We start from the raw sequence: 25192 nt of genomic DNA on the forward strand, positions 1-25192 counted from the left end.
CTTCATGCACCCAATCATTCTCCAGTCCCCTTCTCTCAGTTTCCAAGGAAGGACTGTGTCCTCCCTATCCCCTTTTCATGGTATTTCTGCTACAAGAACAAAAGCTTCTTTTACGTATCTTGAACCAGGATAGCTGTAATTGGGTTTTATAGCGATGGAGTTCTTTCGCCTTTGCGGTTGACCTGTATCGCCTCTGGACACCCCATAGCTGGATTAGCACAATCTTTCGGTGTAATTCACATTGCTTCCCTTCTTTTTTTTCTTCTGGGAGCCTATCCTGATCAATGTCCCCCGAATAGTCACCTTGAAGCCCTCCCACCAGCATTGAATCCCCACCTCCCTTTATCATTAAAGAGGAAGCATTCCTTGATTCCAGAGAGGGGTTCCTGCTGCACCTCCCTATCCTTCAGCAAAAAATCATTGCGCCTCCAACTCTCCCACCAGGTTTGACGACTATCCCATGCCCACTGAGATCCTTACCACACAGTCGTCTGACCATGGGATTGTGGTGACCTGAGAGTTCAAAACCTGCGGCTTTAGGGTCGTATCTAGCAAAATCAGGTCTATGCTGGAGTATGAGTTATGTACCACTGAGAACTATGAATGGCCTATCCCCATCCGGGGGGGATGGGGGTGGAGGGGTGGTGAGATAGGGAGTCTACCAAGCCCAAGACCTTGTTCACTTGGCCGAAGCATACCGAGTCCCGGCACTTCGCCTTAGTGGAGGTTCCTTCCCCATTCTCTTGCGATCCCTCATTGGGTCTAACACCACATAACCCCCCCCCCCCAACCACCAGTTGACCCTCTGCAAAAACAATTATTGTGTCCCTCACCTCCTCCCAGATTTCGCACTGGCCCAGATTTGGAGCATACATATTTCCCCTTCGAATTGGCGAGTACCGATTGCACCCGGAATCCCAGTCGGGCAGAGACGAGAACCGCCACCCCCCTCCTTTTCCTCACATCAGAAGCCACAAATACTTTCGCCACCACCCGGGACCGAAGTTGGGGTTCCCTTACCATCAGCCAGTGTGTTTCCTGGAGACATAACCTGTTGAGTCGTGCCCTCTAAAATTCACAAAGCACGAGCGACCTCGTTTGGTGAGTTGCGGCCTTGTGCGTTGAGGAAGCCAACACACATTTCAAAGAGTCCAGGCATTGCTTTGCTGCCTAAACCCAGCTTAACTCCCCACTACCCCGAGACAGTTTTGTCCATGGGCATTTGACTTAGCGCACCCTGGAGTGAATATAGTACAACCAACTCAAACTCCCTCTTCCCACCACCCAGTAGAACAACCAAACCCAACTACCCCCGCCCAGCGGCATTCTACCCCGTCCAGATTCATCACATTAGACGGGATCGAATCACCAGTGGTCCTCCCAAACCATGGACCGGCTTTTGCAAAGCAATTTTCCCTGAGGCCTTCCTCCCCCCACACACCACCATGCACCTTAAGGCTCATCACTCTCCCCCCACATCTCCTCTCTGCGGCCCCCCCTTCGTCCTGTCCAAACCACGGGCCTCTCCCAGGCATGATCGATCACCCTCAGATCACCACCATTAACTTCCTCAATGCCATTGACCCCAGCAATGTCCTTCAGAGTGATACTCATCGACTCCCTCTCGCACCCAGGGGATGTTACATTTTTTTAACTTCTGTGTCCTGGGGATATTTTGTCTCTTTCAGCTGGCCACTGCTGCATGTTCCTCCAAGTGCTTCGCCAGGGCCCTGTGGTGGGGGCCAACGGTCTCCCATGAGTTCAGCAATCACCCTTTGAATGCCATCTTCAGTTATTAGGCTATTCGTACAAACAAATAGCCCTCATGCTCAAAAGATATGTAGATGGGGAAGCCCCAGCAGGACCTCACTCCCTTTTCAGTGAGCCATTTCGTCAGGGGACCACATTGCTTCCTTCTGGCCAGCGTGAAGGCAGACAGATCTTGATAGATGGTTATCTTGGCAGGCCCATAGGGACACACTTTTTTCGCCCTCTCCAATATCTTCAAATTCTCTGGGAAGTAGTGGAACCTTGCCAGTATTGTTCTCGGCCCTCCCGCCCCTCATCCCGCCCGGTGTGCTCGGTCGATAGTGGGCTCATCAATTGCGCCCAAGCCTAACGGGAGCCTCAGCACTTCCATGATCAACCTCTTGCTATCCCCCACGGTTTCTCCCTCCCTTTCCGTGAACCAAAAGAAGCAGAGGTTGTTCCTTCGTTCCCTGTTCTCAAAATCATCCCTCTTTAGCTTGGCTTCAGATTCCCTCCCTTCCATTTCTGATAACCTCATATCCATTTGCGTCTCCAGTGTATCGAGCGAGGTTTGATGGCTCTCCAGGCATTGAACCCTCATTGATGGTGTCCATTCTCTGGTCCATCTTGTCCAACCGGAGGCCCAGTGCAGAGTGTATTCTTATTTCCTCCGTCGGCACTAGAATGTCCTATGTGGACACCGGGTCCTCCTTCATGCCTTCGGCTTGGGGGGTATGGTCAAGGGAGCACTGGGCAGGGGGGCCTGGAACTGGAATATCTCTAAGGTAGTCTTGCAGCTCATTTACCTCCGGGCTCCCGTATCTCCCCAGTGCACCTCCAGTGAAGACCCTGGCTGTTTCTTTACGAGTTGATTGGCTGGTCCCAGTGGTACGTGACCCTGTCCACGGCCCACACGATTCCCGCCCCTGTTGGGAAGGCGAGCTGGTACCCGGAGGTTTCAGGGCAAGAGCCCCCTCTTTGTAGCTGCTGGTGGCCACCCACTGCTCCCAGGGGGCTCCCAGGGGGCTCTGTCTCTCTCCCTCTGGGTTCCTCGTTTATACTCCTCCACCCCCTCACTTCAGCTACATGAGCGTAGACCCTCACGGTTCACCGGCACACTCCTGTTGCAGTGCCACAGGTGTTGTGGCGAGGCAGGCACACAACCCTTTTCCAGCTGAAGGGGCCCACACCTCACCACCTGTTCCCAATACCGGTGCCACTGGGCTTTGGTGTCACCCCTCCATTCGTAAGGCACAGGGCCTGGCCGTCCCCGGCAGGCCCCCTTCTCTCCAGGCCGCCCTCCACGTGGACCTCGCCTGATCCACCAAGTGGTTATGACCCTGCGCTTGGCTCGCCCCCCAGTATGGGGGCTCTGGTGTCCCTATGCTCCGCCCGTTCACCACCTCTCATTCTCTCCAGGCCCCCAAACTATGGGACGCAGGGCCACAAGGGGGACACCAGTCATACATCACTCCAAGCCTCACCGGTGGCTACTCCTGGGCTCCAGGCCTCTCGGGTGGACTCTCCAGCTTGACGCTGTGTCCTCCTTCCCCTCGGGGGCTTAATCGCTCCCTGCGGGGGCCTCCGGGCTGCTGTGCACACTCCTGTTATCTCCACACCCCCGGGCAGGATGCACAATTCACTCTTCGGGGCTGCCCAGGCTGCGGCAGGCTCCCGCGCTTCACTGTTCCTCCCCCTCACTCTGCTTCCTCAGGGTGGGGGGTCTACTGTGCGCCATGCAGCCCAGCCGAGGGATAGCACTTAGCAGCTGTGCACTCACCGCCAGGGCCCACTCCACGACTGACTCGGGCTTCTCTGGGTCTACGTCTCCTGCTCTTGTTTCGTGGCCTGTGAACCATCTCCTCTGCCAGGCTCTTAATACATGGCTAATTCAGCCGTACCACAACAGATCTGCTCCAGACTTGGGGCAGAGGTACCCCAGGTTAACAATGGGGGGCAATCTTCCTTACTGCGGGGGAATAAAAGAGGGTGCACAGTACCCCTGTGTGGGACCGGGCTCTGGAGCTGACTAAACTTAGCAGTCCGCCATGCGCCCCCTGATGGCCTCTGAGATAAGCTTCTAAGTACTTTTAATTCATATTCTGTGTATATTTGTTTCCGTTGATATTATTGTGCCAAATGTGGCCGTGTTCCTTTATTGAAACAGAATAGAATTAGTATATGTTTTTCGTGTTTATCATTATAAATACTTAAGGGTGAGACCTATTGCAGATCATAAATTTAACCTGTGATGACAGGGCAGTGTTTCTTGCCGTTCTTGGTCGGCTTGAATGACTGCTTGGGATAGCGGTCATGATCCGCGCCCTAAGCCTGGATAGCCAGGCCCGGTGGGCTACTTCTACCCCCATCAGGCCCTCAAGGCCTGATGGGGGTAGAAGTAGTTTTTAATTTTTAATAGTTTTTAATTCGTTTTTAAGCACCAGGCAAAAACACCACTTTAGCCAGTAAACTATATCCTTTTTCCTTCCTACACAGCGGCATAGGCAAAGTTTCTAACCTGAATAAGCCTCCAAGTACACAGCAATTCTACCCGTGTGATAAACAATTCGAAAAAACATTTCCATTTTGGACCGCATACCATCAACTTTTGATAGCTAGCATTTACAAACTAGCTTCCTGCCTTTTGAAAACCTACCGCAGCCTAAACGGTGTAATAGGGGTAGCTTATGACTCTCTTCTCCCTGTAATTAACGCCTTTTTGAGTCAAGCCCCTCTTTAACAAAAAAGAAGGCACCTAGCCCCCTTTTTTCTATAGTCTCTAGGACAACCCTTTGGTTGTTGGGCTTCATTAATTGTCTATCCAAATAAATGGAAAATGTTAATATTGTTAGTTTTACTGACGATTTATATAAAAAACTCCTAGAAACACCCTCACTGCTGGGTAACAAATCTCCGGTTGTCACACCAGCCCAGAATCCCTCAAATAATGACCTCGATACTCTATTTGCAAAGAAAAAGAAACTCATAAGAACTGAATCTCACGGGCATCTAATGTTCGAATACCTGAAAGCAGGCGTGATCCCAGAAGGTCTCCAGGTTAAGAACATTCCAAGAGTCTTTCTCGACAACCCCCGGTTCATGACAAAATTCAGTGGAGTGGGCAATAAATGCTCCCGTGATTGGGTAATCCTGGTCATAGAAACCGCTGAATAAGAAACCAAAAGCCAAAAAGAAGCACTCAAAACTCTCAAAGAGAAAATCAAAACAGAAAACATAATCCCAGACATAAAAATAAAACTTGAGAAAATCGAAGAAGAAATTAAAAAATTAGAAAAATTCACCATCGACAAGAAACTCTGGAAGCTACAAAACGACGTTAAGAATTACAAAGAAGAAAGAACATACCCATACCTAGTACCTGGTTTCTACAATCAGATAAACCAAAACCCTCAACAAAACACGCGTAACCCACGTCGACCTCAGAAGAAATTCGTAACTTTTTCCAATAGCTCCAACAGTAGTGGCTCCAATAGCGACTCCAGTTCCGCAGCATCTGCACCTTCAAGTTCAAATAAACAACATCCTTTTCAGGGACGGGGACAACGAGGCCGACCGAGACTATATCAACAACACCCCATGCGAACACTGCAATGGATGGCCCCAGGGAACCAATCATGGTAATACCCTTTAATCTCAGCGACCACATCCTAACCCACGAAGAAACCAACGTTCTAAGCAAAGGACTAAGTTTCGTCCCCACTACACCAGCCAACAGATTCCAAACGGAAGTCAAACTCCGCAAATTCTTCCGGACTATCAGACAAACCAGAAAAAGACCCTCCAAAATCCACTGGCTTAAGACCGCCTTCGACTTTTACTCCACTATCTGACATGGTCTGCCCAGAAATTATGGCTTTCGAAAACCATATCCTTCTAGAAACTAACAAACTCTTCGAAAAAAACATCAGATACCCCGACAATCTCAATAAAAACGAACGCACAGCCCTGAAAAACCTTGAAAACAATCTCACTTTTCTGATTAAACCTGCCGACAAAGGCGGAGGTATCGTCCTATGGGCCAAGTCTTTATACGACATAGAAGTCCTTAAACATCTCAACAATACCAAGTTCAATCGCCAGATACCTGCCGATCCTACCACCAGACGCCTTAACGAAATAGAAAGTCTTATGTGCCATGCACTCCGAGAAGGCTGGATAGACGACGATGAAAAATTATTCCTGATAAACCGTCATCCGATACTACCCGCATTTTATCTACTACCAAAGATCCACAAAGACGCTGATAATCCACCAGGTCGTCCTATAGTAGCAGGTATAGGATCTGTTTTAGAACCTTTGTCAATATACATTGACTACTTTCTACGCCCATTCATTAAACAAATTAGGTCCTACGTGCAAGATACTACCTCGACCATCAAAAAGCTTGACACCCTAACCGCCAATGAAGAAGAATTTTTAGTGACCCTGGACGTCGAGTCACTATACACTAGCATTCCCCAACGCGAATGCATCGATATGTTGGCCACATACCTTGATAAAAGAACCAATATGGAACCACCTACGTCTTTCATTCTTGAATGCATCCACATCGCGTTAACCGAAAACGACTTCATTTACGAAACATCTTTCTACCAACAATGTCACGGGACCTCAATGGGAGCAACTTTCGCACCAGACGTAGCCAACCTGTTCATGGACATTTTTGAAAACAAATGTTTCTATGACATCAATAACCCTTTCAAAGAAAAAAATCAGCTTCTGGATCAGGTACATCGATGATATTTTCATGACATGGAAAGGTAATAATACAGAACTAAAAAGTTTCTTCACATGGCTCAACAACCAAGATCCCTGCATCAAGTTCACAATTCAGGCAGACAATCACTGTCAGTCTAGAAATACGGATACCTCTAATTTGAGACCGCAAACGCATTTTGGTGGCCGTGGACCAACCGTCTCATGCACGATACGACAGAATATAGGTTTTCGAGTTTGCCAATGAACGGCCATTTTGATGTAACAAGAATCGACATTTTGTTTTCTAACCATTGCTCATAGCTTTCTGTTCCTATTGCTTCGCAGTATATTTTCCGCTTACACTGCTCGACTGTGGAACATTGTTGTCTGTATGTGAAAAGGACAAGGCTGCAGGTCCGAGAGGATAACAAGAGTTCGCTGAAACACAAACGTAGGCAGCGCCAGGAAGAATGCCCGGCTCCCTCCTTAATGTAGCCTTGAAGCAGAGCTGCAGGGCATTTAATCATTTCACAGCTGCCAGCCAGTCTCGTTATATGGTAGAATATGTTAGAATAATACCGCTAAAGGCTTGAATTATGCTTTTCTAACGGCCCCCCTATGCTGAGCCCGCTAAGAGCATGTCGGCTCCCAGGACGCAAATAGCACCTGCTAGGTAGCAAGGTCCGGAATGCAACTCCCCCCCGTATGTAGTTCGCTTCCAAGAACAGAAGCGCCGTGTTCTATTCAATAACCGAAAGATGCCTACACACTCACAAATTGCAAATTGTTACTAGAATAGATGTTTGAAGATGTCATAGTGGTCGGAGATGTCCATCATCACACCAAGTTCAAAGAAACCCAATAAAGAGGGGTGTTAACCATGTCGTAGCTGGTTGTTTGATAAGCATTTTGTATATATGTAACTGATGTACGTAATTCACTCTCTTGCGTCCCTCGAGGTCTAGAGATACACGTCGCGGGGCGTGAGACCGAGTTGGCCAACTGAGACTTTTGCTTTGCAATAAAACCCTAGCTTTGGGAATACAACCTTGTGTCTGGCGTCTCTATCTTGTGTGGTGACCCGCCTTGTTTCCATAGACGCCAGGGTCCCCTAGGGGCCCCTTTTAACTCGATTCCATTTCTAGACCTCACAGTCTACAAAATCACCACCAACACCCTAGCAACAACCCTCTACAGGAAACGAACAGCCAAAAATACACTTCTGGAATTTAAGAGCTTCCACCCTCCTAGTCTCAAAGAAAATCTCCCATTTGGCCAATTTCTGCGACTAATGCATAACTGTACAAAACGAGAAGATTTCGGAACAACTCACAGAGAACTTAACACAAGACTTAAAGAAAGAGGCTACCCCAACCACACGATCCGTCAAGCCAGAAAACGAGCAAAAAACAGAAGCAGAGAATCATGCCTTGAACCCACCCCATGAGAGCCTTGCAAGGACAAAATCACCTTTGTCACTACCTTCTCACCACTCAGCAATCAAAGAAAACCATACTTAAACATTGGAACATTCTCCAAACAGATTCATTTAAACCCACCAAACCCCGTTTTGCATTTAAACGGAGCAGAAATCTTAAAGATCATTTGGTAAACACCTATACGGAACCGACCAAGCTAAAAGAACAACTCACCCTATGGAATCTACCTGCCGCCAAAGGACACTTCAAATGCGGCTCATGCTCAGTCTGTTCTCTGACAAAAAACATGAAATCCATTGATCTAAACGGAAAAAATTGGAATTTCGAGTCATTTACCAACTGTAAAAGCAAATGGACAGTATATGCAATTCAATGGCCCTGAAATTTGCTATGCATCAGCAAATGTAAGGGAGAAGTCAGACAACGTATTTGTGAACATCGCTCATGCATCAAAAATGCTGTTCCCGACAAACCTATGGTGGCACACTTCCAAGAGAAACATCACACCCACATTGACATTTTCTGGTTCGTTCTAGAAATAGCTAGAAACCCATTCAGAGGTGGCGATAGAGACCTCTCACTTCGAAAGCTAGAGCAGAAATGGATTTTCCGCCTCGATTCTGTCAAACAGGGCCTTAATATAGCCATTGAATGGAATCTTTTCTTTAAATAAATCCCTATTTCTAGCAAATTTTGTCATATGTTTTCTTTTAACATGCGTTGTGAAGTATTTTAACAACAAACCCCGCCTGAATACCCCAACTACAAATGATATTTTTTTGTCTTTTCAAACTGAAATGCTTTAATCGTGTATCTCGAACAAAGATGTTCTCTTGCCTTCTTTTTCTGCACGAGACCGTGTATGCAACACGCACCACTCAAATGTATGTTCAACCAAATTAATCTGTCGTAATAACCATCTGTGGTTTTTGTTCCTAAAGAATGTCCATGTCATTCAGTTAGACTAACTTTATTACATGAAGTCACCCTTGTTTTGCCACCACTTTTCTTTTTACACTATTATCCATTAGTGTCCTCATCGTCGCCCATGCGTGCAAATCAACTCATGACGCATGCGCGCCCCTTTTTCCAAAACATACCGTCCCCAGTAATGCCGCCATTACGCATGCGCCACACCGGCCGTAATTGTATTTATACTACGTGCCGTCTCCATTAGTAATCATTTGGTTTCCGGATTCGCAAGGTAGATGTTTATCCGCCTCACGCTCCTTTTTCAGGTAAGAAATCGAGCCCGCCATGACCCATCAATCACTTAGCTAGATCTTTGTTAATACAGAACCGCACCGCAATTATTTCGCTCAAACTAAATTCCACCATCTTGTTTGGCATACTCTAGCCCAAACCACCGCCGCACCGCGAGCACATACCTAATCGGATGGCAGGCCCTAGCCCTAACTACTACCATAATCACGTACAACCAACAATAGACAGTGCAGACGTGAACTTCCCTCACGCTTTACTGGATATTCTCAGGTTCTGCACCGTTAAATCCCAGTTTTCTATTGACAATGCCCACGGAAATCACAATTAAACACGATACCACCCTTTTTGAGCCCCTTTTAAACAATAAGGACACTTCTCTCTAATTCGTTTTTAAGCACCAGGCAAAAATACCACTTTAGCCAGTAAACTAGATCCTTTTTCCTTCCTACACAGCGGCATAGGCAAAGTTTCTAACCTGAATAAGCCTCCAAGTACACAGCAATTGTACCCGTGTGATAAACAATTAAAAAAAACATTTCCATTTTGGACCGCATACCATCAACTAAGGTATGCTATACTCTCGTTATTTGTTCCATTAAGTATGATCCTTCATACCATCCAGGTGCATTCATTGCCATCTTTTTCCTATTGTAGATTACCTCCATGGATACCAGACCAATCTATTTGTCTTCCTGAATTCAATTCAACCGTTGACAGAACATAGGTAGGTTTACTATAGTGCAGTACTTTTTTCCTACGGATTCCCCCGTGTGGTCACACTTCCTCTTGACATACTCTCCCTCCCAATAGGCGTTCCCAAACACGTCCTGATGAAAGTTTGGACCCTTCATCTGTGAACATTTCTACTCAGTGAAGGTTGAATACCCGCCGAACCAGAAACACCCATAACAATGTGTCGACCACTATGACATACTACCAATCTGATTCTAGTATTTGAAATCCACAATACATGTTACTAACCCTCACCGACCAAACTGTGATGTAACAACAGTTTTGTACTCATTTCCATTTTTTGTGTTCTTTTTTTACAAGCCAAACGAGGCTTGCATGTGATCTTTCGTTTCAAACTATGTATTTACTATGAATTCTATATTCTATATGTATGTCTGAATAAACAAAAATGTCTATCCTCTCCCATTTTATGTGACTTTTGATAGCTAGCATTTACAAACTAGCTTCCTGCCTTTTGAAAACCTACTGCAGCCTAAACGGTGTAATAGGGGTAGCTTATGACTCTCTCTTCTCCCTGCAATTGGATGCAACATCATTGAATGTGTCTCAATAATACGAAAACCGAACTGATGATTTTCAGTCCAGAACCAGCAGAGTTTAATTCTGCACATGCTCTTGCTTCTGATTTACTGTGAGAGTGATGTTCGTGTGCGGCAATGTATGTTTGACGGCAAAGAGCTGTAAGTTATTGAGCCTGTAGTGTTTGTGCAACATCATCCAACTTACTATATTGAGCATTTTGGAATACATTGTGGCTGCAGCTTCATCAAGGTGAGTGTCAGTGACCATACAAGTCTAGATTGTGTTTGAAGCTTTATCAAAGTTGTTTATAGTCACCATAACGGCACAGACTGTGACCACAAAATCAAAGTGCTTTACACTGTGAATGTTGGCATTTATTATGGACTACGCTTCATAAAAATGATTTATACTGGCAATGTTGGGCTATATGATGGATACAGCTGCATAAAAATGACTGGCATATGCAGTGAACTCAGGCATCAAGAACATGTCATATGCTCCTGTGTTCTGTTGGTGACATGACATCCAATAGATTTTTTTCCTCATGCATTATTCTAGAGAACCAACTGTAAGTTGCATGACTTTGTAACACTTTAAAAAGAAAATGTAAAATGCACCATTTCAACTGATTTTTGAAAAATGTTCTTAGGAAAAACACAAGATTTCCCCTTCATTACTCAGTGCTCTTTTTGTATGCTTGCGCTACTTTGTGGACACTGTTATTCTCCTGCACTAAAGATATTCACTTGCGGCCATTGACCTTGAGCCATTTACATTTCCAGTGCCCATCAGGAAGCACTAGAATCCTGGGCACCAAAAGCTGCTTCTGCTACTGTCATGTGCCTAATAATGGTGCTGGCCACAAACAATGGCGGCTGGAACATTAGGACGTCAGGCGTCACAAACCGGCCCCCCACCCTCCTGACCCCCGAGTTACTATGTCGACTGTAAGATTTGATTTCAAACATTACATCTTTGACCTAGTGCAGTCTGCATCACGCCACTGGGGCAGCATGAACATCAATCATTAGGCATTAAGGGGTTAGCCAGGCCAGCCCAAGAGACTGTGACCCGCCTAATTTTGTGTTATGCCACTGTATGGACGGCCATACGTTTTCAGGACAATCTTCACAATGATGCAGGCCTCAGCTCATTTCTCACTCCTGTCGGCCCATCTTTAAAGCCTTCATCTGTGCAGGGAAAAAGTTCAGCCATCTAAATGCAGACCGGAGATTAATCAAAGCTGTGCAATAGTGCCCCAGAGTGCATCCACCACCCCTACATCTACCTGCTTTGATTGTGCCCCAAAAGTCAGAATAGGGCCCAGTCAGTGGTGTTGTGTCCTGAGTCCCAACCAGGGACCACGTAGTGCTGAGCTTGCATGTTCCCCCTCTGCTTTTTATTCCGACACTGGCACTGGATTTTTCAAAGAGTATCTTTTTGAGTTATTCCACTTGGTCAGGCTGGGAATCCTACGTGTTGCAAAATACAATAACAATGTTAAACATTTAGCTTATCTCTCTTTTTGTGGTCCTATTTCATTCTGAATAATGAGGCTAGGGCATCAAGGCTTTGCCCCAAGCCATCTTCTGATTTGTTTATTGCACATTATGTGCTTGGGACTATGGCCCTCGTTACGAGGCTGGCGGTAACACACCGGTGCTACTGGCAGATTGCCGCCAGCCCTGTATTACCCTTTCGGCCACCGGACATCCTGGTGCAACCAGGATATCACAAGCGGCAGTGGTATGGTAAGTTCCAATTCCCACGGAGTCCCATAGGACTCCATGGGAATGGGAACCCTGAAGCACCGGCACAGTTATTAACGCTGCCAGTGCTTCAGTGAAAAACATGCTGGTAGAGGCCTGAACTCTTGGCAGGTTAGGCCTGCCGGTAGTTCCGAGCCCGTACCGGCAAACACAGAGTGAGCCAGTCCGGAAAAGGTGCTGGTGCCGGTAACTTGTTACCAGCACCTTTATTTCTGGATCGGCTCACTCATAATGAGGCCATATGTGTGCTACTACATATAATAGTCCATTAAATCGGAAATAAGGAATCAACTAAGAAAAACAACTTTTTTGCACAGTGCCTTTCTTTTTTACCTTTTTCCGAAGTGCTGGATTTTCAGCTGGAATTCCTCCGAGTAAGGTTTGTTATTTAGAAGGCATTTTAGCTTTTATTCAAGTCATGATACTATCACTACTGGGAGCTAGTCTTTTAGCCAATCTCTTTACAGTGAAAACCATATTTTTTGTATTGTTTGAAATCTGTAAAAACTGCATAGATCAAATGATCTGCAGTCTGTTGGCTGATCGCATGGTTGAGGAATGAGATCTGACAAGGTTTCCCAACTTAATTTAATTAATGAAAGCTTCTACACACAAAGAGCCTACCCTCTTGGTGCCTTGTGCTCTTAGCGAAGGGTATGTCAAAGAATAAACCGGATGGCTAACAAATATCCCCCAGTATTGTATCACTCATTGATTGACATGTTTAAATTATTCCCAGTCGTCGGGCTGGGAAGCACCAGTACATAATACAAGTCATAGCAATACACTGAATACAAACACAATAGCAATAAGGCTATTAACGTACAGCCTATCCACCACATTGTAGTCCTTTTTGAGTCGTTCAATGAGGTGGACAGGCTTTTGCTCCACCAAAGGTAGCCATCAGATTCAAACCCTCATGTCAGTCTGAAGTCGTCCAAAAAGACTATGTGGACGCAGCAGCCGTAAAACCAGGGACGTCATTTCGGGGTTGCGAGAGGTAGCAGCTGCTACCCCCGACTCCCCCTCCGCCACCCCTAGACCTGTCCTTGCGGCCCCTGAGCCACTGGACAAGGAGACAGTGCCAAGAGAAGTTATCTTTTGCACCTGAAAAATGCAGTTGTAAATGCAGCCAAAGGTGAGAATTTACATGAAGTTGCCCTCCACCTTTGTATTTGTATTTATTTGTAACGCGCACCGTCAGGCCCAGTGGCATCTGGGCGCAACTTAGACATGGTTACATAAAGAGCATACATATATACCAACTTTAGATACAGGACGAGTATTTGTGCAAAGTATTCAGAGCATACAGCAATATACATCATTTACAGAGCAGGCGTTTTACTGGGACAGGGCTCCCAGGTACATATGAGATCCGAATTTCAAGGCTGATTGAAGAGCCAGGATTTCGTTTTAGACTTGAAGGCACTAAAGCAGTCTTCAGATCTGATGGTGAGGGGGGAGGGCATTCCAGAGCTTGGAAGCTAGGACGGGAAGCTTGAACTACCCGCTTTTTGCAGTTTGAACCTAGGGATAGTTAAACAGTGGGTTTGGGCGGTTCTTTGAGGGTGGGTGGGCGCGTGGCGGGATAGCCGGCTGCAGAGATACGGGGGGGGGTTGGTTGGCTAGGCATTTGTGGGTAAGGCCTAAGGATTCCAGTGAAATTCTCTGTTTGACAGGTAGCCAATGTAGATTGGATCTAGATTCAGAGATGTGGTGGTTTCGCGGGATGTTTAAGGCCGCTCTAATAGCGTTGTTCTGGGAAATTTGTAATTTGTTCAGATTCTCATGGCTAGTTCCTAGGTAGAGGGTGCTGCCATAGTCGATTTTGGACATGATGAGGGTTCTGGCCAGTGTGACCGTGTTTGGGGTGGTCAGAAATGGCCTGCAAGCTGCAATGAGTTTGCAGGTGTATGCTGAAGCAGATCTGACTGCATTTGTTTATCGGGATAGGGATAAGGTGGCGTAAAGGTAGAAGCCTAAGGTTTTAGTGTCTTTCGAGACTTGGATGGTGTTGCCATCGATGATAAACGATTGGTAGGACGGCTCAATTTTACTGAGGCGTTGCGTAGTGCCCAAGATGAGGAACTCAGTCTTGGCATCGTTGAGGCATAACTGGTGTCGTGCCACCCAAGCTTGCATGACCAAGTAGACGTCATTCAGGGCCTTAGTGTCAGCTAAGTAGTCTCCAGTGATGGGAATGCGTATCTGGGTATCGTCAGCGTAATCCGTATAAGAGATACCCAGATAGTCAAATACATCAAAGAGCGGTTTTGTAAAAACATTATAGAGTGTTAGCGACACGCAGGAGCCCTGGGGGACACCGCAGTGAATAGGGGAAGGATCTGCAGCTGCGGATTGAGAAAATACCCGCAAGGATCTATTACTCAAGAATGATTTGATCCAGGCCGTAGCAGAGGGAGAGAAATGGGCGGCAGAGCTGAGATGCTTGCATAAGATTTGGTGATTGACCAAATCGAATGCCGCAGAGAGGTCAAGTAGAAGTAGCAAGGCTAGTTTGCCCTTGTCCTTTAAAACTTCAATTTGAGTTTTTAAGTCTAGTAGAGCTGTCTCTGTTCCGTGTCTAGGGCGGAAACCAGATTGTCTTGTCTAAGACCTAGAAGATTATTAGCTTCCAAGTACTCTTGGATTTGCAGGTATGCTGCGCGGTCTACAATTTTTAGCACGAATGGGACAGTGGTAATAGGTCGGTAATTGGTAGGTATGCTTGGGTCAAGGGAAGGTTTTTTTGAGCCGGGGGATCACCCATGCGTCCTTAAGGTTGTCCGGGACAGTTCCTGTTTTAAAGGAGGCTTTGATGAATGATGTGATAAATTGGGCCAAATCGTGGTCCTTAATGATGGGGGCAGGGCAGAGGTCATCCTGGCAGTTGGACGGTTTGATCCTCAGGATAATGTTTTCCACCTCAGCAGTAGTGAGCGATGAGAAGGCAAACCGTTTGAGATTGGGCAGGTCAGGGGAGAGGGCCCCAGCCGGGGTAGGAGGGCGATTGTCCAGTTTCAGACTGTCATGTTTAGCTATGATTTTAGATTGTAGCATGGTGATTTGATTCAGTAACGCTGCCTGAATGCTAGCACACCATATACCATATTTAATGCAAGTGTCAGGGGGCGGGGGAGGTAGCTGGGGTTTCGAGCTCTTTTAGGATCTTAAAGAGTTCCTTAGAAGTAAACCACCTGTTGCTTCCTCAAGCAAAATAATTTGGAAGGATAGCTCAGGGGTAACGCGCTTGCTTTGGAAACAAGAGGATGCAGTGCAACATAGGTTCAGTTCCAGTACTTAGAGGCTGAAGAAGGCTGGCTTTAAGCAAGATATGAAGGACCAAAGAAAATAATAAAATGGCCCTTTTTTTAGGGGCGATGTCATGGAGCTGCTTTTGTTTACATTTTAAAATTTAAAAAAACCTGCAATTGTGACCTGCAACACATCATTCATTTCGATCTCCCACCTAACAAAAAAAAATCGGTGGGATACTTACCAAATAAGCAAAACAGAAAGGTGATGGCTGGAAGGATTCAAATCATTCATAACCACTGGCAAAGCTCTGAGTTTGAGGTGTGTCCTTGAAGCTCAATGTTTTGGAGGCTGGTACTGGGGACTTAAGAGAGTGTTTGAGACGTAATGTGTTGTAACAGTTAAAATGCATTGAATGCAGATATAAGATGTTTAAGGAGGGTAATTGAGACTCACACTGTTGAGGTGTTGAAGGAGAGTACTGGAGACTAAGTTGCTGGAGGGTGGTACTGTATAAACAAGAAATTTATGGAGCAAAGCATTGCAGGTGCAAGGTGTTGGAGGGCATGAGTGGGTGCCAGACATTTAAAGCTGTTCAGAGAGGGCCCTTAGCTACTCACTGTGTGTGGTGGGGTGCCTGTGGTGAAAAAGGTTGGGGGATAATCAGGCTATGGGTGACTGGCAAAAGTGGGGTGCTGACCAATGGTTCAAAGTGCACTATTGACGAGGAAATCCCTCTGAGTATTGTACAAATGAAAAGGAATGAAGTGGTACAACCTCGGAGTGTCTTCTGGTTGGACTTGTATTGGTCAGATGATGTTTCCAGTCTGTGGCAAGACACTTGCTGGGCACTGGATGTTTATGCCTCTTTGAGATGCTGTATCTGTTTACAGTTTAACCCGGGTCATGTACAATAGTCCAGGTTGTTGTGTTGGACGTCTGCTTACATTCATAGTAATTCGGTGATAGGGGCTTATACACACTGATATTAATGCTACATATGGTGATCCATTCTTGTATGAAATGTATATATTACAGTGATATGGTAACCATATTTTTCTTCGTGTACTGAGGAACAATGCTATGCGATGCCACTTCCTGATTTGTCAAGCGGTAAAAGGTCATGTACCATCACTTCCCGTGATGTCACTTGAGAGTGGGGGTCAAATGCCCACTCTGTGATGTCACTTCTGCTACCCAAGACATTTTGGTGAACAGACATCCCTGCATCAGACGCTCACTGTTTGGTAAAGCTTCACCATCTACAAAGTACATGCCCATGGTGACGTGTAAAGGATAAAACATCTGTCATCAGAAGGATAAAAATGCATGAATGAGGTGTTGATTGTGTGGCCTGCATACACACTTTCATGCTTGGTAAAGAAGTCTAAAACCCACAATTTTTGTAGAATGCTACATAGTGGAGGACATTGGCAGGTGACTGGAATATCTAGCATACAGGTTTTTCAGAATTGTGTAGTTCTGGCATAGGTAAATGAGGAAACACTAGTGAAGAAATTACACAGTTTCACTACTAACCACCAAGAAAAAACGTGCTGCAAATGTCAATCCAAATGGCAGAGGTTTGGTCTGATAATGGTAAACGCACCAAATACTCCCGTTGCTCTTCAGATAGATGATGCAGAAGACTTCCTCAAATTTAAGTTATCCATATTGATTCCTTTTTTACCGGGCTGGAGTACTGATCCGCAAATACACCATTAGAATCAAAGTGCTCTATGAATACATTTATGAAATATTCTTGGGTCAAGGGTAGTGCCTCCCCCCAGAAACCTTTTAGTTCTTCTAGATAAATAAATTAGGCATAGATTTCTTTCCATACAGGGGGGCTCTTTTGAAATAATTCTTTAAAGATAGGAAACCTATTTTGCACAGAGTGATTGCTGCCGAGTATCTCCATACGGTACTAGGGGACATGCCTTACTACTGAGGCAAAGGTTTAAGAGACTGTTGCTGCCCGTTTAGAGCATAAACACACTAGGTCTCCAAGCAAACCATCCTCGGTACATTGGTTAACATAAGGGCTTTTTTGCTCCAGGTGAACAGAGCACATTGTCACTTTCTCAGCCTTCATACACACTATGATCTTGTCCACTGCAGCCTCAAAGCATGTTCTCACAAAAGAGTATTTCCAAAGAACAAGCTCCTGCATCGATGACGTCGATACGCCGCCCTCGAGGACCTCCTCTGACAGCCGACATCACTGGATGTTATAAGTAGGCCAAACGACGCCCGTAGCCTCAGTTGTAGTATTTTCCCAGAACGTGTGCCACCAGTCTTCTGCCAGTCTGACATACAAAGCATTGCGGAAACGCAAGCTGCAATCGCATAAGAAATTCTGTAGCGGGGAAGGTAGGGAGAGAGCGATATGGAATACGTCGTCAGACCATCCCATCGAAAGAACGTTACCAGGTAAGAGTAATTTGTTCTTCGAGGGGATTGTGTCCTTCAACGTATTCAATATCTATGACAGACTCCCAAAGCAGTACCAATGCAAGGAGGTGGGAAAAGAATTTAGAAAACAGAAATTTAGAATGCCCAATCAAATTGCGGCGTAAAGGACCGCCTTGCCAAAGGCCAGATACTGCCCCCAGATGGAATCGAGGGAGTAGTGACGTACAAAAGTATGTACTGAAGCCCAGGTGGCTGCATCACAGATGTTACGAATAGGAACACTCCTCTGCAGGGCAGTAGAGGCAGCCATACCCCTGGTAGAATGGGCCCGTAAGCCGACCGGTGGGTCCTTACCCGCCAAGCGGTAACACTCAGAGATAGCCAAAATAATCCAGTGAGACAAAGTCGGTTTCGTCCCAGCTTGTCCCAAACGCTTTCCAGCGTAACCAATGAAGAGCTGATCGTCCACTCTGACCCAGGACATGCGTGAAATATAAAAGCTTAACTCTCTCCTAGAATCAAGCCTATGGAGCCTCTCCTCTTCCTTACCAGGATGTGGAAGAGGATTAAATGCCGGAAGAACCTTCTGGCCTAAATGAAATTCCGACACCACCTTCGGAAGAAAAGAAGGACGAACTCGAAGGACGAACTCGAAGGACAACCCTGTCCTTATGAAACACAGTGAAGGGTGGCTTAACTGAAAGTGCCTGTAACTCACTCACTCTGCGAGCGGGAAGTGACCACAACTAAAAATACAGTTTTAAGAGTTAACAGTCTCAAAGGGCATGAATGCAAAGGCTCAAACGGAGCACCCATCAGAAACTTGAGAACAAAGTTCAAATCCCAACCGGGCACCTGGAAAGGTGACAGAGGGAACACATTAGTGAGCCCTTTCAGAAACTGAGAAATTAAAGGAATTTTAAAATTGGAACACTCTTCAGACGAGCGCTTAAATATGGACAGCGCCGCCAGGTAACCTTTAACGGTACCCACTTGAAGGCCCCTCTGGGCCAAAGAAAGCAAAAAAGACAGAACCATGGGAATGTCACATGCAAAGGATCCATATTCTTAACTCTGCACCAGTCGCAGAACTTACGACAACGGTACAGGGACTTAGTTCCGGGCCGTCTGGCCGAAAGCAACACCTCATCGCGTCATCAGGGAGGTCCCAATCCTTATACCTCAACCTTACAGAAACCAAGCGTGAAGGTTGAGGGATCTGACCTCCGGACGGAGAACCTGACCCCCCTCCCATGAGAGCAGATCGTCTCGGTAGGGAAGACGACGTGGAGGGCAGATGGACAAGTCCAGAAGGTCCGGGTACCACGTCCGGGCCCACGCCGGAGCAATGAGGATCATCTGGGAACCAAACCTCCGTAACCTACGCAGTACTTGCGGGATGACGGGGACTGGAGGAAACGCGTACAGCCGTGGGAATGACCACTCCATCACAAACGCGTCTCCCAAGGCTCCGTTTGGAGGAAATTCCCGCGAGCAGAACCTCTTGCACTTCCGGTTGACACTGGAGGCGAAAAGATCCACTTGAGGGGTCCCCCAAAGGGCAAAGATCTCCAGGAGAATCTCCTCAGCCAAATCCCACTCGTGAGAGATCGCGCTCTGCCTGCTCAGAGCGTCCGCCGTCTCGTTTTCGTCTCCTGCCAGATGAACTGCCGAGATCGAAACTTCCTGCTGGATTGCCCAGAACCAGAGATGCATCGCCTCCCTGCACAGAGGAAGTGACCTTGCCCCCCCCTTTTTGTTGAGGTAGTGCATGGCCACTGTGTTGTCCGTCAGGATCAGGACATTCTTTCCTCGCACAGTCGGCAGAAAAGCCTTCAGGGCTAGCCTGACGGCCCTCAGATCCAACAGATTGATATGGAGTCTGGACTCCGACGGAGACCAACGACCGCTGACTGCCAACTCGGTGGCATGAGCTCCCCATCCTGTGAGGGATGCGTCCGTCATGATCATCACCTCATGACGCAGCCAAAATGGAGCCCCCCTCATCAGATTGCCTTCGTCGGCCCACCACAGAATGTCCTGGGCAACCGAGGACGGCACCTGAACAGGGTCCGACATCCTGCCGGAGGACTGAGACCACTGGAGCTTGAGTGCCCATTGCAAAGATCTCATCCGCAACCTGGCCTCTGGCACCAGAAGAATGTAGGATGCCATGAGGCCGAGCAGTCTCAAGAAATCGAACGCTGCAAGACTCTGGGCAAGTTGAAACTTGTGCACTATCTGCTGAATGTGATGAGCCCTCACCTGGTGAGGAAAACACTGCCCCAGGGACGTGTCGAGCACTGCTCCGATGTACTGGAGCCTCTGAGTTGGTATCAAATGGGACTTCTTTAAGTTGAGGGAGAAGCCCAGCTTGTGGAGGGAGTGGCAGATGACCGACAGATGATCCAGGACTTGCTTGGGAGAGCGCGCCCTGATCAACCAATCGTCCAGGTAGGGGTAGACGTGAATCCCCACTTTCCTGAGGTGCGCTGCCACCACTACCATGAGCTTGATGAAGACCCTCGGGGCGGAGGTCAATCTGAACGGCAAGACCCGAAACTGAAAATGCGAGTCGCCAACCGCGAACCTCAGGTACTTCTTGTGCTTTGGATGGATCGGCACATGAAAATAAGCGTCCTTGAGGTCGAGAGACACCAACCAGTCCTGAAGTTGAAGGGCCTGGAGGACTTGAGAGAGAGTGTAACCATCTTGAACTTGTCCTTCCTGATGAGTTTGTTCAAACCGCGCAAGTCCATGATGGGTCTCAATCCCCCGTCTTTCTTGGAAATCAAAAAATAAGGGGAATACCATCCCTTGTTCCTCTCCGCTACAGGCACCAGTTCTATGGTGCCTTTCTCCAGCAGGGATTGAATTTCCTGCGCTAGGAGCGGATCCGGACTCTTCAAAGATATTCCCTGGTGGATTGTCGTGAGGCTTCTGCCCGAAAGGAAGACAGTAGCCGTGGGTTATGATCTCCAGAACCCACACATCTGAAGTAATGGCGCGCCATTCTGCAAGATGCTGCGCCAGCCTTCCCCCAACCGGTGAACCATGGGACATGGCCTCAAGACTGAGCTGAAGCGGCTGCGGCGTTGCCTGATGGCAAAGAGGCAACAGCCCGAGCGGCCTTGGCACCTAGAGTACCTTGTTTTCCACCTCTGGCACTCCTACGGTGGCCCCTTTGACTGGAAGCTCCTCTCGCTTTACCAAGGGATGAGTAATAACGAAAGGAACCTCCCCTCCATTGCTGTCCCCTAGGACAAAAAGGCAGAGGTTGTCGAACTGCAGCACCCAACGTCTTCGCTGCAGCCTTTGAGGTCTGCAACCTCTCAAGGCTCTCGTCAGCCTTGCTGCCAAAACGATGTTCCCCGTCAAAGGGCATGTTAAGGTGCCGGGCCTGCACATCAGGAGCAAACCCCGACTTCCGCAACCACGCAAACCTGCGTATCACGGTGCTCGCCGCCATGGACCGGCTGACGCAATCTGCCATGTCCAAACCAGACTGAACGGAATCACACATGGCATCCTTGCCATCCTGAACCATGGCAAGGAAACCATCCCGTTCGTCCCCTTCGGGAATATGTTCAGCCGCCAAGGAAACAGTTCCACAGAGTGTGCGTGAAACGTGACAAGGCACATATGGAGTAGGCCGCCTGAAGCGCCATACCCCCTTCAGAAAACACTTTCTCCGCCCAGCCGTCAAAACGCTTGTTATCCCCATCAGGAGGGATGGTAGGGTATGACGCCTGCTTACCCGGGGCCGTAGCCGCCTGCACCACCAAACTCTCCAGAGTAGGGTGCTTGGACAAGTAGCAGGGGTCGCTACTGGCTGGGCGGTATTTTCGCAGCAAAGACTTGCCCACTGCCGGGGAAACTCTCCAGAGCAGTCCAAGCCGCAGCCACCCTCCTCTGTAGAGCCATATGAAACAGATATCCAAAGATTGGATCAGTAGGATGGAATGACACTCCATAGTACAAATTCATATTTTATTAGATACATTTCTCATATGAAATAACATTTTCTCAATAAAAAAATTCATAAAAAACATTTCATATCCACATTCATAGCCACATACAAATCTCATTCATACATTTACACTGAACACAACAACCCAGATCTTAATAAGTAAGGGCCCGTGACCAATCCCCAAGTTCCAAATTCCTCCAGGTCAATGCAGAGGAGTTGGAGTGGTACGAACTAACGCGGTTCCGCTCTGTGGCAAACGTATCGATAGACAGCTAAAGAACTTTGTGAATGAGACATCAAGTGTGCGATTCATACGCTGCGTTTTACAGTGGTGACACCACGACGAACGGTTTCGAGCTACACCATGAACACATGTTCAGTACTTGCACCGATTCCAGTGGGGGATTAATATCCTACATCCCGTTCACCTCTACTCGAATTGGAACTTGGGGATTGGTCACGGGCCCTTACTTATTAAGAACTGGGCGAAGAACACCAAACAGGTTCGAAGAACCGAGAAACAACAAACTCCAAAGAGTCAAGGCGCGCCGAGATTCCCGAAGCGAACACGTTTGCGGAAAAAACGGAACTGAGGCTACGGGCATCGTGCGTCCTACTTATAACATCCAGTGACGTCGGCTGTCGGAGGAGGTCCTCGAGGGCGGCGTATCGACGTCATCGACGCAGGAGCCAAAGATTTTCCGAAGCAGCACAGCTGTGGTGATTAGCGTCATAGATCTGGAATAAATCTGAGGACCCAATCCCCTCGAAATGTAAATACAAGGGGAGGTGCAATAACACCAAAAGCCAAAACAGCATGTCACCAGTTGGTTGGAAATAAGCTATGCAAGGACTACAGTCCCAAGTTCCTGTTCTGACATGGTGGAGGGAAACAATGTAATATATTCCCTCGTGCAAATTTCTTGAGCAGACTATCCGCTGCCATTTGAGGCGACAGGTTTTGCAGATATTAGATTTTTCCTCCTTGTATGTTTAAATTGCTATTGGTTTTAAATCCAATTGAAAGTATCTAAACATATGGAAAGCATTTAAGAGCATGGAATTATTCCAAGCATTTTATGAAGATCCCAAAAGGAGCCTAATGTAATCCAAGTAAAACCTATATATTAAACTGGAACACAAAAAAATACTATTACAGCGACCAATTTGCACTTTTATGCTTTGTTTCTTATTTAACATACTGGAAGAGACCATGGAATATGCAAGCATGTCAATGCTTATACTTCTGTGATTTAACATTTTGACAGTGGATAGCCAAACAAATAGAGAGTAGCAACTATCGGACAGTGAGTGTTTATTTCCTTATAGATCTTTTGTGACAGACCACTTCAGTTCTCTAGTCTTGCTCTTCTACCTGCACTTTGTCAAACACTTGCATAAATCCTAAAATCGTACCTGATAAGTGATGCGTGCCCAGCACATGCTGCTCCTGAATGGTCGGCTGCCAGTGACTTCCTGTGTGGTCGTCGGTCATCATCTCCACTGGGAACGAGGGAGCTTTCCAAGGAGAATGCTTGCTCAACGCTTCCCCTGGAGTATCTTCAAACCGAGAGAATCACCATGAGTTTACTTTTACTGTGAAATAATTATCACATCCTCATTCACACCTTCCCCAGCCTTAGCTGCTATTATTACAAACACATATCAAAGTCACATCAGAAGGGGAAATAGGTTAAATTGAAAGGACCAAACAATGCACTTGAGATGTTCCCCTGCCCCAGAGTACTGAAATAACAAGTTCAGCACCATGAAAGGCAAGTGGAGCACACTGAATCAGGGTTTACAGTTCAGTCGCAGCCGGGTTAAGGGTCACATTAATATCTGAGGCCAAATTAATCTCTCAGACACTGCAAAACATTTTTACAGTTTACCCAATATGTTGAATTGTCAGTTCAAAACTGCTTGAAAGTCAGCAGATTTGACCCCAGACTCGATACACATGTTAGCCAGTGAAAAGGTAAAATATGAAATATCATTGTGGTGGATTGCATAGTCTTTAGCTCTCTCTCTTTATGCTTTTATGTACCTGTTCCTTCAGCTGAAAGAACTAATAAACTGCTCTTTTCCATAGAAAATGTATTTGCTATTGAATTAAGTATTCAATCAGTAACCATGCATTCCTTGCTACCCACATAGAGCCACAGCACAACTACCAAGTTCCCAGATTTGTAGGACAATTTTGTTTTGTTTTTTTGGTTAAAAAGCAGAACACCGTTTTAACCTTTAACACACTAAGGCAGAATATGTGAAAGCACAAAAAAGGAGAAATAAAAAAAGGAAAAATTGCATGGTTAAATCCATAATGTCAAAACAAAATTGAAAATACTTCTAGTTAAAAACACAGTAAAAGAAAGGAAAACAAAAAGAGAAAATCATCAGAATGTTCAAAATTAAAGCATGTACAAAAAAAAAGATGCTACACATCACCACTGAATAAAACCAGTGCTCAACTAAATTCGACATCTAAATTCAACATCTATATTCAATGACCTAAAAATAAAGTTACTACAGAAATTGCAATAGAATTAGTAGAGCATGACGAACAATAAGTTCACATCTTAACTGACCCCAGGTTAGTCAAACTGCTAATATATCTTCTAAAAACCCTTTGTCTCTGAGCCTGTAAAGAGTTGCAATGCAACAACAAATAGTGAAGCGTTTCTCTTTGTCTCGACAAAATCTACAATAGTAGAGCTTCTCATTAACAATTCCATATCTGACTAAGACCTCCTCTGTATAAAGAATATTCAAACAAATCTCAATGAGATTCCGCGTAGCCTTATCAGGATAGATTGAAAGAAAAGGAGCTATAATGCCTCGCTTTTTGGGATCGCCCATTATATAAGACATTGATGATGGAATTCCTTCACAATAAGCACCCAATCTGAGTCATACAGCACATGCTTTACCTTACATGGATTACCAATTTAGTCTGTAAGACCACAAACAATCTGAGTTAAGAGTTCCACAGAGAACTCCTTGAGGTCACTTGGTACCCGCAAGCTCCCTTCCTGAGATATCACCTTAAAGTCGCAATAAAGCGAATTATCTGAGGGGAATAAGATCTTCCTGTACATTGCCAAATGTCTCCAGTACATTCTGGCCTTTTGGGACATTAAGCATAAGGCAATACTGAGTGTGGTATTGAAGTAGGGAAACTAAGAACTCTCATCCAGATCAAGGCATCCAAAAAAGACAGGTAATCCATCATGGTCAAGTCAGACTTTGGATGCCATCAAGGATGTTATGAACAATTTTCAATTCATAGAATCGGACTGCTGGTAAGAGAATTTACCATATCTCGAGTCGACTCTGCTTAATTGATTTGCTAATTTAGTGGCCTTTGCATGCAGCCA

General features: G+C 46.2%; 1 protein-coding gene across 30 annotated transcripts in view; it reads right to left on the reverse strand.

The window, feature by feature from the left end:
* Positions 1 to 25192, reverse strand: part of MAP4 (microtubule associated protein 4) — a 2534981-nt gene that overhangs the window by 1559069 nt on the left and 950720 nt on the right. For all 30 annotated transcript variants that reach the window (XM_069645850.1, XM_069645857.1, XM_069645873.1 and 27 more), the window contains one exon: positions 23232 to 23375. In XM_069645850.1, the coding sequence (XP_069501951.1) occupies positions 23232 to 23375 (144 nt within the window). The remainder of the gene's footprint in view (positions 1 to 23231; positions 23376 to 25192) is intronic.

Source organism: Ambystoma mexicanum, chromosome 2p (genome assembly GCF_040938575.1).
Source record: "Ambystoma mexicanum isolate Mex_15411 chromosome 2p, UKY_AmexF1_1, whole genome shotgun sequence".
NCBI lineage: Eukaryota > Metazoa > Chordata > Amphibia > Caudata > Ambystomatidae > Ambystoma > Ambystoma mexicanum.